At 35.2% G+C, this 17,131-nt stretch overlaps 1 protein-coding gene across 6 annotated transcripts in view; it reads left to right on the top strand.

Annotated features, from left to right (window-relative positions):
* The window catches only part of LOC121302445 (casein kinase I), a 51,292-nt gene that overhangs the window by 20,573 nt on the left and 13,588 nt on the right, over positions 1 to 17,131 (top strand). For all 6 annotated transcript variants that reach the window (XM_041232473.1, XM_041232464.1, XM_041232447.1 and 3 more), the window contains exons 4-9: positions 9,425 to 9,573; positions 10,010 to 10,244; positions 11,817 to 11,902; positions 13,698 to 13,782; positions 14,120 to 14,268; positions 14,602 to 14,700. In XM_041232473.1, coding sequence (XP_041088407.1) covers positions 9,425 to 9,573; positions 10,010 to 10,244; positions 11,817 to 11,902; positions 13,698 to 13,782; positions 14,120 to 14,268; positions 14,602 to 14,700 — 803 coding nt within the window. The remainder of the gene's footprint in view (positions 1 to 9,424; positions 9,574 to 10,009; positions 10,245 to 11,816; positions 11,903 to 13,697; positions 13,783 to 14,119; positions 14,269 to 14,601; positions 14,701 to 17,131) is intronic.

Genomic DNA, 17,131 nt, shown 5'->3' with positions numbered 1-17,131 from the left:
AAGGGACAAAATGCATTCCTGAACATCATGATAAATATCGTAATAGCAAAAAACCTTTCACTCTTCTGAAGAATTTGTGAGTCTGCATGTAAATACAAGTGGCCAGAATTGAATCAAATAATTGTTGAGCAAGGACCATTGCAGTTTTATTCAAATTCAGGTCTTCATTTCCAGTTGAACAGCCTGGGTGTAAATGTAAGGTGTTATGACCTAATTATTTTCTTGATGAAATAGCAACCAATTTTCTGAAGAGAATGGTGATTGTTCTACATTAAACCCTGGTTAACCCCACCAGACCTGCCTTTTATTATTATTACTCCTTGTAATGAGTATAAAACAGTACAGTATAATTCTGGTTCTGGTACTTTGTTTATGATTATGTTTATCTTGTGTTGCTGTAACTGATTATTTCACCCTTTTGATCTTCTCAAGTCCCTGGTGAATTTCGCATTACAATTTAATTTGTTTAAAACAAAGTAATTACTGATGATTGTGTTTAATCTCTCTTTATTATTGTTAAATGCCTGAAAATGCATGTAATTATCATATGCCAGTGGCACAGACTAACGTTTTTCAACCAGTACAGATTTACAGAAGGAACCGTTGATGTTGATAAACTGTGCCATTAGTGCATTGCGCTCATGTCTAGTTGGGATAATATAGCAAATAATTTTTACCTTTCTTACAAATAAATACCCATTTAAACAATTGTGATTAAAATCGTAATCAAAACATTGACATGTGTATTGCAGACTCATGTTGCACTGCATTCTTGTCTCTCTACTCTCTGGCCATATTGTACAGTGCGAAGTGTGCTGTTTGTTTAATTCTGAGCTAGTCTCAGTACCTTCCTAACTAATGTTCAATATTAATCTCAGGTTTCTCAGCAACCTGTAGAGGATTTTAATGTGGGAGTTCAGCTCTATAACCCGAACAGAATCACAAACTCTAGCTCATTCTGGGCCCTTGAGACGCTGGCCAGTGGATTCTGGAGGCTGTCAAAAAATCTGAGCTACTAAATATAACATGCATTTGTATAGATGACAAATAAATATGAAATACAAGTCCTATGGAAATTTTAAGCCTTTTACCTCTGGAGTTCCATACCAGCCCAAAAACATTTGTATAAAAAACTAATAGGTCGTGTAAAATTAGTACATTAGGTTTGTCTGAAACCCCATTGAAATGCTGCTAAACCTTTAACACCTTTAACACATCTTTATTTTTATATAGTACCTTTCATAGTGGACCACCATCACAAATCGCTTTACAGAGGTAGGCTGTGAACTGTGCATTATATGCAGAGTCACTTAAAATAGGACACTGATTTAACATCTCATCCGCAGGATGGAGCACAAAGAGGTTAAGTGACTTGCTTGATCAGCTTGACACTCATTTTTTTTATGACTGCAAGTGCACTGATTTGTTGCCTAATGCTGTCAGTACATCACTGCTTTGAATAATTCAACCCTTCCCCCACCTGCCTAAAGATTTGTTATATTATTACATTGTACAGCAATGGCTATGGCCAGAAATTTTGCATCACCCTATATAATTCACTAATTTTGCTTCATAAAGTCGGATGGAACCTGCTGAATAATGTTATGTCAACACATTGAATTTCATAACGCTTTGTAGTTTTCCAAACTTAACGAAAAACTGTAATTGTAAATTGTGACATTTCAAAATCTGACATGAAATACTGTACTACAGTTATAGCTTCCGGTAGACTTTTGCGTTATCATTTTGTTGTTTCTTTGATTTACATGATACTACATCAAATATCTAAATTATATTAATGTACTGTTTTTTTTTTTGTTTGTTTTGTTTTTGTTTTATTTTTGGTCTCAACTCTAAAATTCTAGGTGATGCAAAACTTTTGGCCATAGCTGTATTTGTGTAACTAGATCCCAAGTTTCTACAGGCTTGTTTTACTGTAATATGCTTATAGTTCAATCACAAAAGTTAATCTAACTGCATTTCATTGGATTTGTGCAGCCACAGCACATTGCACGCAGCGCCCACTCAGAGATGAGATTTTCATTTTTGCTTTTCTCACTTGCACATAGGGTGGGTTTATCCCTGGAGCTTTGTAATTACTGTACTGTACTTGCAATCTGTTCCTCATGTAGTTTTGTCCTCTTATCCTCTTTCTTCCTGATCAAGCCGTCCACTGACGCAGGTCTACTGAACTCAAACCAGCTGTTGCTCGGGAGATTGCCTTGAACACCACTGCGTGTCAGAGAGAATTTGTTAAATGGAGAATGAAAGAAGCCTGAAAATAGTAATTTACTAACGAATCGAACTGATTTACTTGATTTCTTTAAAAGGAGCCCACACTTCCTTGTGTTTAGATAAAAGTGCCTATTGTCAACATAAATTACTATTGAAACCGGCTTGAAAAGCTTGCATTTATTAAAATTAAATTTAGGGATGAGTCCGGATATTCAAGTACTATTCTGATACTTTGATCAAGTTTCGAATACTCATTCATTTCTAAAACAAATGGAAAAATGTGCAAACGTGGCACAGTATTTGAGAGAGGAGGAAGCTAAAAGTGATCAGCCACTACAATTGTCAACTCCACTGATAACTGAAAGGGAGGTGGGTGCACTTTATTACCTAACTCTGCTATTGGCTAAGGGAGGGCATGAACAATGAAAGTGGCATCATTAAAAAAAAAAATAATAAAATACGTGGAAGAAAAGTTAAACGAGAAAAAAGTTAAACGAGACCACGTGCAATGTAATCTCTGCAACTATTTCGTATTGTAAATCAACAAGTTAAATGCTCAATTATCTAAAATGCAAGCACCATCTGCTTCTTTGGAAGTACACAGAACTCTGGAATGCGGAGCTGAAACTAACACAGCAGTATGTTTATTAAATAAAAACAAAAGACTTTTCAAACCAAAACAAACACAAAACAAAAGGGCACGCAGGCCGAAACAAAAGGTTCACAAAACAAAATACAACAATTCTACCCAAACGAGTACCTTTGTAAAAACTTCACAAAACTAGTAGCAATGGTCTGTTTGGCTCTCTGTCTCTGTGCTTCTCTCTCCTTCTCCAACCACCCCCTTAATGAGCCCAGAGTGGGTTCTTTTATACTGTGGCTGGAGCCTTAACTACCCGTCAGTCAAGCAGTTACCTCATTAAGGCTCCAGCCACATTCTATAATTCTATAATAATAATGCAAATAATAATCAAAATAGAGAACTTTTATATACCTATTCATAAAGGGGCAGAGCACGCCACACATCACTACATACAGTACATCATTTTTTTTGTTGCTACAGTATATTGAGAATACCCACATTTAAGTAATGTCATATTTACCCAGTGACAATACTGTATACGGGTAGGCTGTCACCATAGCATCATGTACAACTGCTGGTTTTCTTTCAGCAGTTTACATTGTTGTCAAATGCAGAAATGTTGTTGTTTTATTATTATTATTATTATTATTATTATTATTATTATTATTATTATTATTATTATTATTTACAGCTGTCAATTCAATGATTGATGCTGACAGCTTTTAGTATGTCAGTAATTACACTTAATGTGCATAGAGAGAAAATGTTTTAAATAAAGTATCAGTAGCCCTACACAAGTTGACACGAACAAGACAGATTTCTCTCTCAATCTTCCAGTGCTGATAATAACAGTGCAGAATTTCCCTCTTTCCAATGAGTTAACAAGAGAAACAGCTGCTTTGCAAATGCACATAATCTGAGGTTGTGTTCTATAATTTTCTTGGAATGGGAATCCACTGAGCTCGGATCTTGTTAAAAAAATAACATACATTAAAACTGCAGGGCTTGGTCCTTATTTGGCTGATTGTAAAATATGCAGAGGGTGGGGGAAGGATTTGCTGAGTTAGCAGCTAGGGTTATTGTAGCACTAAAATTATCCCAACACAGGGCTGCCTTGACACCCAGTCCATACTATATGTCTGTGAAAGAGATATTTTAATACTAAGAGATGGTACAGAACTTCATTATTTGCCTTTGGGCTACCAGCCCTTTCCAAGTTCCTGCAGCATCCTTTTTATAGCAGTGTTTATATTATGGTACTGTAAAATATTTCGGTCTTTCATAACATTTTTCTTTATTGATTCAGTTTTTCATTTAGGTCGTTAGGCTTATTTTATTTTGTACCAGGCCAAACATGTTAAGGTTTCACAAGAACTGGTTCCATGAAGTAGGAGAGATAGAGCTGCAACCAAAACCACAAGGTTCGCATTTCAAAATGGTACTTTAGAAACACCATTTACTTAAATGCTACACATCTCTTACACACATCTGCAAAACAAGACATGACCTCATCACATCAATACATATTTCCTAAAAACACTATTTCCTTGTTCAGTGTATTCTTGCAGGGAACAGAATACAACTGAAAAAGTACCAGACACTGGCCTCAAGTTTGTTTAAAGAGCAACTAAAAGAAAACAATAATTTCAGTTTCTGATAAAGATTTTTAATAGCTCTGGGTAACTGTTGATTTTCCATCCACCCCATCCCTGTTTCTAGATCTACTGTACGATCAATAGCATCTGTGACTTCACCCAGGAAGTAGTAGTTTTCTAGCTCGGAGCTGGAATTGTATTGCTGCAGTGCTGGGGTAGTGGAGGTAACATTCATATGAAGCCAGTTACAGGGCAACATTTAGCATGTGAAAGTGACCAACTCCATGATGTAGCCTGTATGGAGATTCTAATTTCATTGTTCACGAACAATGGTAAAATATGGTTAATCTCATGTCCTCAGAGCACTGTAGTACAGATGGTGAGCATATGAACAAGTGATTTGTTTTCCCCTAAATGGAACAGATGTTAAATTGCCTCTATTTCAAGTTTATTCATTCCTACTTGTGGTTGCAGCCATGATGATCCAGAAACTTAGGGCATTATTTGCAAAACCTGAGTGCATTAATAGTTTTCTGCATTGCCACGTTATTCTTTGCCATGATTAGTGCTGTAAATTGAAACTGATTTTACATTTTTTTGCATTTTTTTTTAAAGCAGTTTAAAATGTGCTTTCAATTCTGTGCTTCAAAAGGTAAAGGTGTAATTGTGGTCATACATTTACATTGAAAGTAGCTATTGATTTTCTACATTTGGCAGAAAGGAAATCTGCAAACCCATCCGATTGTTTGTGTTTGTAGCATAATGTTACACGCTCAACCTCAAGTGCAGTATGCTATTAAACAAACGTTTTGCCATTGTCTGCTGTGATGAGAATGTCGAGTTGCTTGCTGTAATTGCGGTTCACAGATGATTGTGCAGCTGCCTAAATGCTGCTGGCTTTTGGTGATCACAGATCAAGTTACCTTGTGCAGCGCTGTAGAGTTCGCTTGCATTGTAAACCCAACAGGATGGGGTTGTGGGTGAGAATGACCTATTGTTTGTAAAGGAAATGTCAGAAGGTCGTTTTTATAGAAGTTTTTTTTTTTTTTTTCCTTAAAAGATGTATTCTTGCTGTACAGTGTGTTTTGATGGAGTAAGAATTCATGGGAGCATTTGGTGTACTCTACATTTAATTCTGCGTTTTAAACCAACAAATTTATTATCACAGGGTAACAACAGTGAGAGTTCAGCTGAAGGAATGGGCTGTACTCTTAAGTATTTATATTGAGCTTTTGAAAAGATTTTTAGTATTAGAGTAATTAGCGAGGTTCAGGAAAATATAGCGTTACGCGTGTCGCTCCAGCTGTTTAAATAGCGTACCTGTAATATTTATTTTCATTGTTAACACCCTGACAACTTATTACACATAACTTTAAAGTCTGTTTCAAAGCTCATTTCAAAATGGTCACTCTGGTGCACTGATCACGTAAGGATTATTGCCCACGGTGTCAAACCGGGAACACAGCAATAACGATCCATGATGTGGTACGTAACAGAAAAGCCAGAGAGCTGTGTCATGTTTTAAAACAAGTGCACAAGAACGGCCATTTTGAAAAGAGTTTTGAAACAGACTTTAAAGTGTAAAATGTTGTCAGGATGTTAATAATGAAAATTATTTAAACAGTTGGGAGCCCCGCCATTCCTTAAGGCCCTCATTCCAGTAAGCTACTTATTTTATGAAGTGAGTGTACAGTAAAGTGTTTTTTTCTAATTCCATTTCTAGCAGATTTCAAATACTGTATTCCAGATCTCTTTGTCAGACTAGTGTATTGTTTTAATGGCCAGAACCTTTTCAAGTTAAACCACCCCTTAGCCTGGGTTCAGGTTTCTTTTTTCCCCATCTGGATTTTGTTCATTCATTTACAGCCTACAGTACAATTAAAAAATTTTAATATATATATATATATATATATATATATATTAATAATTAGCATATATATATATTTTTTTTTTTTTTTTTTTTTTTCAAGATAATAAATACCAAACACTTTTGAGATGTTGTCTCAACATTTGTAAACACAAGTACATTGTTAACCTGTTTCCTTCCAGGAGGTGCCATTTCTTTTACACTGTACCTCAGGGGTCTCCAATCCTGGTGCTGCACAGCTACTGGGTCTTATAGATTTTGTTTCAACCAAGCTCTTAGTTTGTTAATTGTTCCGATTATTGGCTAATTAGTCAAGGTGTTCTAGATCTTTAGCCATTGATGACATAAAGACATCTAGAAAACCTTTTAGGGGCTGTCCAGGACCAGGGCTGGAGATCCATTACGTGATGCTTTGATTTTGTTAAATATCTAATCTCTAGTTTAACACATTTACAATCTTAAGATGAATAAAGAATATAGCGAAGCACTGTTATTTATTTTTAACTTACAGCAGTTGCTCCCTCAATAGCAAGTGCAGTATGATCTTTTGAATCTATTGTAATAACCAAAAAGGTTAAAAATGCATTAAACAAACAAGATCTGTGATGGTAACCTTTCTCAGGTTTCATTCACATTTACATCAGCTTTTTGACAATACAGTAAAATAGTTTTATAGTTTCATTTTTGCAGTGTCTTTCTGGTTTTAAAGGAATCAATTTGTAAATACACAGTTTATCAATAATCTAGTAAAACAGGAATAGTTGTTATGTGGCTTGGGAACTATACTTTCATGATGTAGGCCTCTTGAGTACAGTAGGTGGGTCAGATTTGGGGAAGTGGGTCTGAAGGTGTGGCTGAAACACAGCGTTCAATAGAGCTCTTGCCCCTGATTCAATGCCATTCATTTACTTTGTTCTTCAGTGCAGCATGCAAAAGTACAGTACCCACAAAGTACACAGCAGTCGTAGGAAATGGTACTGAAATACACCCAGGATTCTAGTCAGCTCTGAATAAACATATTTCAGAGCAAAGGAACTGCTGGGTGAAGAAGAAGTGGACAATGCAATTGAATTGCTACATGTTCTGTATGTTTTGAAAGGTTAGTAATTAGGCTAAATGTAAAGTTGAGTTTCTACATACCAATTATGTCTATATACAGGTGTACTTTTAAAGTGTTCTTCTGTGGCGCCAGGCTGTGTCAAAATAAGTCTGCGCTTATACTCCTGTTTCATTTGATTTCATTTGATCCTCTTGAATACAGTTTCAGAGTGGTTAACCCTGTAACAGGAAATTGTATCATCGCCTAGACATAAAGTCAACTCTATTGCAGATTACTTTTTCTTCCTGTTTTCTCCAGTTTATGTTTTTGTGTCGTGGACCAATAAAAGTGATTATTATTTATTATTATTATTATTATTATATTATTACATTTTTAAAACTGTAGAGTACAGTAAGCCTTTCTACATTTGGATTTGTAATATTCAGTTTTTCATCGTGAAGTATGGTCTACTATGCTTGTGCAAAACTAATGAAAATCCATTTATATCGGGTGTTATTTTTAAAAAAAGTTAAGCAGTCCTAAAATGACAGTTCCTAAAGTTTTTGAATATATTGACAGCTGGGACAGAACTGAGCTTTGTCCGTGGCTTTTCATTTCATATCCTGTTGTCCTTTGCAAGAGAGTGTCAGAGAGAAGAGAGGAAGCTGTAATGTTACTTTTTTTTTTTTTTTTTTTTCTCAGTTGGTATGTAGAGATATAGACCAAGCTTGGTCACACTGGCCCTTCTGTTTTGAATGAATCATTTTAATTTGACCTGCCATTGTGTTGTTGTCCTGTATTATAATATCTTACAAGCTTAAATAAACAAATACGTTATTAAATATTTAATTAAATATATTTTGTGAACTTTCACACAGCCATATTGGAAATGTCTTTTCTATACTTTTATTTTGTACCTTTTTAGAAGGCTTGAACTAGCTTCTGAAGAAAGGAATACCCAATCAGGTCTTTAATATTTGTGTGGTCTCCTTACTAACTGTACATACTGCAATATCTAAAGCAGTGATCTATGGTAATACACTATATTTGCAGTGGCAACTTTGAAAATAATGTAAGCGATTATTTTCTTTCTTAAATTAATAGTATGGTACAGTATGTTCATGAAACCATGTACTGTATTTTATCTATAAAAACAAAAGGTACTATTTAAATAAATAAATAGTAAATAAAGCATTGTGAATATGGCCCAAAACACAATATGGCTTATTTGACAGTTAATGAAATAAGAGCCTGAGAACCTCATGCTTAGCAAACTCACCATGTTAACAGGTATCATTGTGTTTCATGGAAGTGTGCATTGTCTGCTGTACATGTAAATCTTCAGCCAAAACCCCAATTCAGTGTCAGCAGTCACAAGTAATATGAATCAAACCAGTTAATTGCTTTGAAAATTTTAATTTCACATTAGATTGTGCACTTCTCAATTGTGCTGTACAGCTTACAGCTGGGAAAGCTGGTTAATAATAAAAACCTTGAGGAAAACTCCCAAGATTAGCTACCGTAGCTGAGAGCTGATTTTTTAACTGTCCATTTGTCAGAATGCTAACTATTTCACCACCAGATGAGGAGATTTAGTACAGTAGCAGGCTGGTAGAGGCTTGCCTGCTGTGTTTGTCTCCAGTTGTGGCTAATCTGCTGTAGGTGTTGTGAGCTCTTGGAATCCTAAGTGTGTTTGGGCAGAGATCTCTCTGTAGTATTCAGTCTCTCAAACCTTATTAAGATTCAGCGCTACTGCTATGGGAAGGTGTGTGATAACTAGAACAGTATACACAGGTACTGACAGGTAATTAGCTGGCTGTCATTTCTGCTTTTCATTTTCAACGACTGGTCTGCCACGTTGTAAAGAATGCAAGTGAACCCATGTTGTATGATACAGTGCAAAGAGTTTGTACAGATTTTCTTATAAGCTTCATTTTGCCCTGTTAAGGCTAACATTTCATTTTGACCTATGTCACCCATCACAGTGGCAATTATGACATCCAACAGTATTTGTATTTCTATTTTTTGTTAAGCAAATAAATAATTTTAACCTCAATTTTAATGTAAGTATGTTACATCTCTAACATCGCCCCATTCCTCCACAGATGGGGTACCTCAGGTTTATTATTTCGGGCCATGTGGAAAATACAATGCAATGGTGCTTGAACTACTGGGACCTAGTTTGGAAGACCTGTTTGATCTCTGTGACAGGACGTTTTCACTTAAAACAGTTCTTATGATAGTGATACAACTGGTAAGTATTGTGTATTCATAATATTTCAAACAAATTACAAAGGGTTTATAATTAATTTATGACAAAGTCTCATTTTAGTTACTGCGTTGTGTATTACTAAGGGTCTCCGGCTACACGAGAGTGCCTTTTTCTAATTTTAATGTTTCTGAAAAAGTTGCAGATTTTTCTCCTTTTCATGAATACAACTGATAACTCTTTAATAATATGTTATTCATTTTGGACAACCCTATCCTTTCTCATTATTATTTTCAACACAAACTGTAGCTAGCTATAGAATACATGTAATTTCTTCATACACGTACTGTGCTCTATTTAACACATTTTAATTAACTATGATGCAGAACCTAGTAAGATAGTAACTAATGTGTTTTGTAAAGCAGTAGTTGTGAAAAATGTATTCTTTTTTTTTTTTTTTTTTTTTTTTTCCTCCAAACAGATTACCCGAATGGAGTACGTCCACTCAAAAAACTTGATATACAGAGATGTTAAACCAGAGAACTTCTTAATAGGAAGACCGGGTAGCAAAAACCAGCAAATTATTCACATTATAGATTTTGGTCTTGCAAAGGAATACATTGATCCAGAGACAAAGAAGCACATCCCTTACAGAGAACACAAGAGCCTTACTGGAACAGCCAGATACATGAGCATAAACACCCATTTAGGAAAAGGTAGGCTATGATGGGTGTATTTACTTTTTTTAATTGGTGAAACATTTGGGAGAACCACCATCTGTTCTTGATTATTGTACTGTAGCAGGTTCTGAGTGAAAGTGGTGATTTACAAGTAGTTCCATTTATTTATGGTACAATGAATGTGTCAGGAGGTGAATTGTCTTTTATCTGATTTATGGTTGTGGTTCAAATGGCGGGATCAATTACCTGAGTTGCTGGAATAGTATGTCTTATGTATGTACAGCATTATGTAATTGGAGGAATGTTTTCATTTTTGTAATATAAAATGGATTCCAGCATTATCTTGTCATTTGTGTGTGAGAGTAATATTATTGCAATACCAAATACATTATATATAAAACCAGGGGGGATCCTCTTCTGAAAGAGTGCTCTGAAAACCATATCTTATTATATGAAGCTGCCTGAACCCTCTGATATATTTTTCATAATGGATGAAACATGTTTATTTAGGGGTGTGTCTTCTCTAGGGAATTTTAAGGCCATGGGAGCTCAGTGAATAACAATTTGCTCCTTTTTTTTTGTTTTTTTTCCATGACGCTCTATCCGTAGGCCTATCACCGAGAAAGGTCTTGCAGAAAACACTGATATGAGTACCAGTAGAGATACCGTAGCAGATTTTAAATGATGGAGCTCGATCCACCCCTGATATTAATGGTTTCATGCTGACATCATTAGAGCAAGCTCTAGGATAGTGCCTGTTTAGTAGAATTAGAAATGACTGTTTGCATATAATTTGTATGATGATATTTTCTAATGGTAGTAGTTACCAGAAATGTGAAATATGCCACATTGAATGACATAATCTGCTGGCAGTGTTCCTGTACAACTGAAATAGTAGAAGAGGGCCTGTTGAATATGATTATCCTCAAGGAAAAAAAGTATGAGCTTTTGGAGAAGAGACTATAATATAATGAATCTATTATATTCCAGGATAGATGTGTTTAGGCACCTTAATTTGTATATTATTGTGTTACATGTTCCCATTTGTTGCTACAACTGTTTATGTAAGGTGTGTGTATTGTTTTAATTTGTATATTTTTTTACATTTTGACCACTTTTACATTGCATTCCCTGCCTCAAGATGGCTTCCCATGTACCAGAATGGATCTCTCAGAACTACATTTTCCATCATCCTCCTGCTCACTGGTAAATCTATCTCAGTTACACATATGGGCAGGAGGATGATGGGAGATGTAGTTCTGAGAGGTCCATGCAGGTAGACGGGAAGCCATATTGAGGCAGGGAATACAATGTCAAAGTTTAAAAAAAAAAAAGTGGTCAAATGTAAAAAAAAAAAAAAAAAAAAAAAAAAAAAAAACTATAAAAAAAATGTAATTAAATAAAAAAAATTAAACAGCACCACATAGCTTAGGTAAACAGTTGTCGCAACATATGGGAATATGTAACATAATAAAATAAAAAAGGTTGTTATGTACCCTTTAAATTAATACTCTTCCTGTTGGTTTTACAGAAGACCTGCTTATAAAGGCTTTTGTTTTTAAGTGTTTAATTCTGTGTTTCTGCCTTTCTTCTTGTCTTTTGTTATAGAACAAAGTAGGAGAGATGATCTGGAAGCGCTAGGTCACATGTTTATGTATTTTCTCAGAGGCAGCCTTCCCTGGCAAGGTCTAAAGGTAATTATTTTAAAATATTTTGTAACAGTTTCTCTGTGATTTAAGTGGAATATTATAGGAGGCAGTGTGATCCAGAAGGTCATTGGTTCAAATCCCACCTCTGCCATTGACTGACTCACTGTTTGACCCTGAGTAAGTCACTTAACCTCCTTGTGCTCCATCCTGCAGATGAAATGTTAAATCATGTAAGTAACTCTGCATATAATGCACAGTTCACAGCCTACCTCTGTAAAGAGCTTTGTGATGGTGGTCCACTATGAAAGGCGCTATATAAAAATAAAGATTATTGGTCCATTATTATAAAAATAAAGATATTATTAACTAAATAATTTTAAAAATAAACATCTACCTACTGTTTTAAATAGATTGAATATCCCAAACCAGTGTTCAACATTAACCATGGCCTGACGGCCCAAGGCCGGTAGAGATCGTAGTTTGGCGGCAGTTATGATGCACCACAGGCCTGACTGGGCCGGTTACATTTAAACTATATATATATATATATATAAAATGAGTGCACATTGCTTCCATTTTATGAATCCAGGAAAATCGGCCAGTGTGCTAAAAAGCTGAAAATTAATTTACAAAGCATTTTTTTTAAACATAACTACGAACTTATCCTAACTTTCCTGCAGCACGTTATATTTGTTGTACAGCCAGAATCTGAGACTGCCTGCGGAAGGGCTGTGTTGGTACTTGTTCCTATGACATGGCAAATCTTTTACAAATTGAGTTTTCTACGACTAAGCAAACAATAGGCCAAAAGGAAAGCACTGAAATCAATAAATCATAAAGAAAGTAATTATGAAAAAAAAATGAGGATGAACATTTAGAGTGTAGGCTTCATTATGACAGTGGAAAGAAAAAAAAAAGTAACGGTCTGCCTTGTTCAGTTTCCCAGACTTGCAGATAAAACAGCAGCTTTATTTTTTGTTATTTCAACATTTCCTTTACATCCTATCCAGTCTCACAGTAAGATGTCCTGATGGATACCCACATACGCGATCGAATTGTCAAACTTATTTGGGATCCAATGTGTTCAGGTCAAAAATACCATTCATAATCTTTCCAGGACTCATTGGTATCACTCAGCAAGATTGGCACTCTAAGTAGGATTGTTATTATTTTGTATCTGTTTTAATAGTGTTTATCATTAGGATTAGGAATGGCAATTTCTAATAGTTTCCTATTTGAATACAAAGGGTGCAACATTTTTGTGTATTCGATTACCCGAACTCTAACTACCAAGAGTAAAAGGCAAATGCATGTGCACAAGCAGACAGCATAGCAGTGTAACCCGGTAAAGTTTAGCCAGGTTCACAAAGTGTTCAAACAATGTCCAAGACGAGATTTCTTCGTTCCAGGGCTCGCAAAATTTTGGTAATGGTACTTGCCCTTCGGGCAGTCCATTTTCGACATTTGGTTGTCCAAAACAATGTCAAGTTGTCCATAATTGACCTATGGACTGTGATTTGTTCAAAGTACACTGTACTCAATATAGGAACAGTATCTCAGGGTATCTCATGCCAAGGAAATGCATGTACATGGATTAGGGAGTGCTTACATGAAGAAGGAATCTATGATACTTAACCTCTTTGTCTCCATCCTAGGTCAATGTCCTATTCTAAGTGACTCTGCATATATATAATGCACAGTTCCCAGCCTACCTCTGTAAAGCCTTTGTGATGGTGGTCCACTATGAAAGGCACTATATATTTAATAATAATGATTTATCATTTTGATCATCTCTCTTTGGAAACTAATTGAAAGTGTGTTTTATCATTTTGTCACCTAGGCAGACACTTTAAAAGAAAGGTATCAGAAAATAGGGGACACAAAGAGGTCGACGCCAATAGAAGTATTATGTGAGAATTTTCCAGGTAGGCCTACTTCTTTGTTTTCCTATTTCACAGTTGATTATGAGCATTTCCACTCTTTCAACACTGCACTCGATGCTGAAAAAGCGATGTATTGGAAAATTGTCAGAGAAGAAAACTGATGATGTCTGATTTTTAGGATATATAATTGTATATATATATATATATATATATATATAGATATATAATATAATATATATATATATATATATATATATATATATATATATATATTTTTTTTTTTCTGATTTTAAAAAAAAAATGTCATTTGTTCGTTTGACCCACGCAAGACTAATCATCAGCTGATATTTTATTTTAATTATTTTTCTTCTAATTTCAGAGGAGATGTCTACTTACCTACGCTATGTTAGAAGGTTGGACTTCTTTGAAAAACCAGACTATGACTATTTGCGGAAGCTCTTTACAGACTTGCTTGATCGAAGGGGTTTTATGTTCGATTACGAGTACGACTGGATTGGCAAACAGCTTGTAAGTATCCAATATTTATTGTATATCTTTTAATAATAAGGAAAATCACTGAGCTTGAGACTGAACTGTTTTAAGATCACTTTTCATCTGTAAGGCATGCATTTCAGATTATAATTTAAAGATATAAAAAAAACACTTATTAAAGTCACTGTTCAAAATAGCTAAATAGCTGATTTTTTTTATGATGAAAGATTTTTATTTTGCCAGAATCCAATGAGCACGTGAGACGACTGACATGCAGTAAATATTTCAGCTATTCAGAAGTTTTTGTTTCTAAATGTATTTTTATTTATTTATTTATTTATTTTACTTACTGATGTTATTCCATTTTAGCCGACTCCAGTGGGTCCAGTTCAAACAGATGCTGCTCTGTCCTCTTCAACCAGAGATGCACATCAGCACAAGGATAAAACACAGCAAGCCAAAACTCAGGCAAGTGGCAGGAGGTGGTATCACTGATTTATGCACATTTGAATTCATCTGCGTGTTGTGCTACTGCTATTATTATTTTATTTAACACCATAAGACATGTATATAGCTTTCAAAAGAACTGGTCTTGTTCAGGTATTTTGAATACAATAATACACATTTTACTCTGGGTAATACAATGAAACACATTGCATTGATCTGACCCTCCCCACACTTGTACATACTGATAGAAGACTCCATTCTTCTTTTCATTGGATTTCTTTGAATGTAATAATATGATTGTGGTTATTTTATTAGAAGCCTTTTTTCTTATTTGTATCGTAGTCCACTTTAGGATATTTTGTTGTTGTTGTTGAGTAACAAGGCATGAACTACAGTAGACTGTATTGGTAAGTAGCTTTGCAAACAGTGTACCAGTACAGGTTAACTTAATAGTTTAAATAAATACGGTGGAAAGTTATCAATTTAAAAATACTGAAATAAACTTCATCAGATTCTGAATGAAGCACTGTTGGGTGTGTAATAGTTATGTATGGAAAGTAATAAAACAACAGCAAACTGGTATAGCACTGATGTGGCAGTGCTGCGTATCTCACTACTATATCTTTTCTTGGGAGGTCTTAAGTAACAGCCGTACTTCACTGGACATACATCTCAGCTGAATCAACTCCATACAGAGGTGTACTTAATTCTGCTAGAATTTCTATTTTGATAGTTCTGTTCTATTGTGATCTAACATTAATTATATAGTATTATAAATTATAGAGTGAGTGTGCTAAAAACTGGTCACGGTGGTTAGAGAATTTTTGTATTCTCAGAATGAAATGAAAATTGCATGACTGGATTGTTACATTTTCTTCATTCGAGTGGATAGTCTTTATTGGGAGAAATTAGGTAGGTCATTTTTATCTTTGGGATGATTACTGGCAGGGTGGAAATTATTAAAACTCCAGACTATCTAGATTTAAGGGAGTTCAGAGCTGTAGGATTGTGTTTCTCGACAACTGAGAAAAGAAGAGGTTGGTGGACTATATTTATAATTATCGTTTTTATTAGAAATGAGTTACCTGCATAATTGTAACTCCCTTCATCCTGAATTGGCCTTTATTACAGGTTAGTAAATGGCTCTGCTTAAATGATATTTGCTTAGGGCCAGTTGTAGCAGGCCTGTATCCCATTAGACCTGGTTATAAATTGGTTTTATTGTTTTGATCTTGTCTCCCTTCTATTGCAACGTAAAGGTGCTGACATTTTATATGCACTTTTTATATTTAAGAACACTAAATATTTATTTTTGAAAAGAATAACACGAACATACACAATAAAAATAAAATGTTGTTTTTATAAATAACTTGTGCAATGAACAATAAAATAAACAATGTGTTTGTTAACATTATAATACATACAAAACACAAGATTTCTGAAGGAAAAAAAAAAGCCTATGCAAGATTTGTGATGAATAAAAAAATACTTTCTATAAACAATAATGTGCATTATTACTATATGAGGCGTGCTCGCTTGTTTGTTGTCGATGCGAGTGCACAGAGGAATGGGAACACCTTGAAAGCATGGGGAGATGGACGGCGCAGTGCATTGCTCTATTGCTGTGTATGCCAGTGTAAAACCAAAGGATGGTTTCAGCTCCATGTCTTCATCATCATTTTCACAAAAAGTTTGTTTTAAAAAAAAACGATCACACATCAAACTCTCCTTTACTTCCGGTGTCTGAGTCATCTTATATATTGATGTATTTTGTTTGCAATACTAGCAAGCAATTTGTACCAAAATAAAATGAAAGTAAACAAATAGTACTGCAAATAGTGTACCAAGATGAAAATAAATACATAGCTGAGCTGGGATTAAACTGGGAATATCCTAGAAACAAGCCCCTTTCCCTAACCACTGGACCACCAAGCCTCCTGTATGTACACGTTGAGATTGCCAGTGGTTTGTGGCTGTATCTTCCGTTCTTCTCAGTGCACTCATTTCGTTTGTGCAAAATGCGTTTTGGAAAATGTCACCATGAACGATTGAGCAAGGGCAATTCACTGCAGCGGTTCTGTGGGCTTCAGAACCAAGGGTGTGCCAAGAAAAGACCACAAGAAGAGTTTCTCGGCATGCTTGAAAACAAAGATTTCGTTGCAAAGATGGCATTCCTAGCCGACATCTTTTACAACCTCAGTGCTCTCAATCTACAACTACAAGAACGAGACAAACTCATCATCGACCTGGTCGAAAAACTGGATGCTTTTGGGAAGGCTGCAGCACTTTAACTGGCTACGCAAACATCAAGAGGAAGCTGCTGCTAATGATGTAGCCACTGGCCTTATGACAGGCTTTATTGTATAGTTGAAAAACAATTTCAGTGCTCGCTTTGACAACTTCAGCATTCCCAGGTACGTATCGTTTTTGTCCGTGATCCGTTTTCAATCAA

This window comes from Polyodon spathula, chromosome 2 (assembly GCF_017654505.1).
Source record: "Polyodon spathula isolate WHYD16114869_AA chromosome 2, ASM1765450v1, whole genome shotgun sequence".
Lineage (NCBI taxonomy): Eukaryota > Metazoa > Chordata > Actinopteri > Acipenseriformes > Polyodontidae > Polyodon > Polyodon spathula.
The sequence above is the reverse complement of the archived record's forward strand: the minus strand, read 5'-3'. Positions and strand labels throughout refer to the sequence as shown.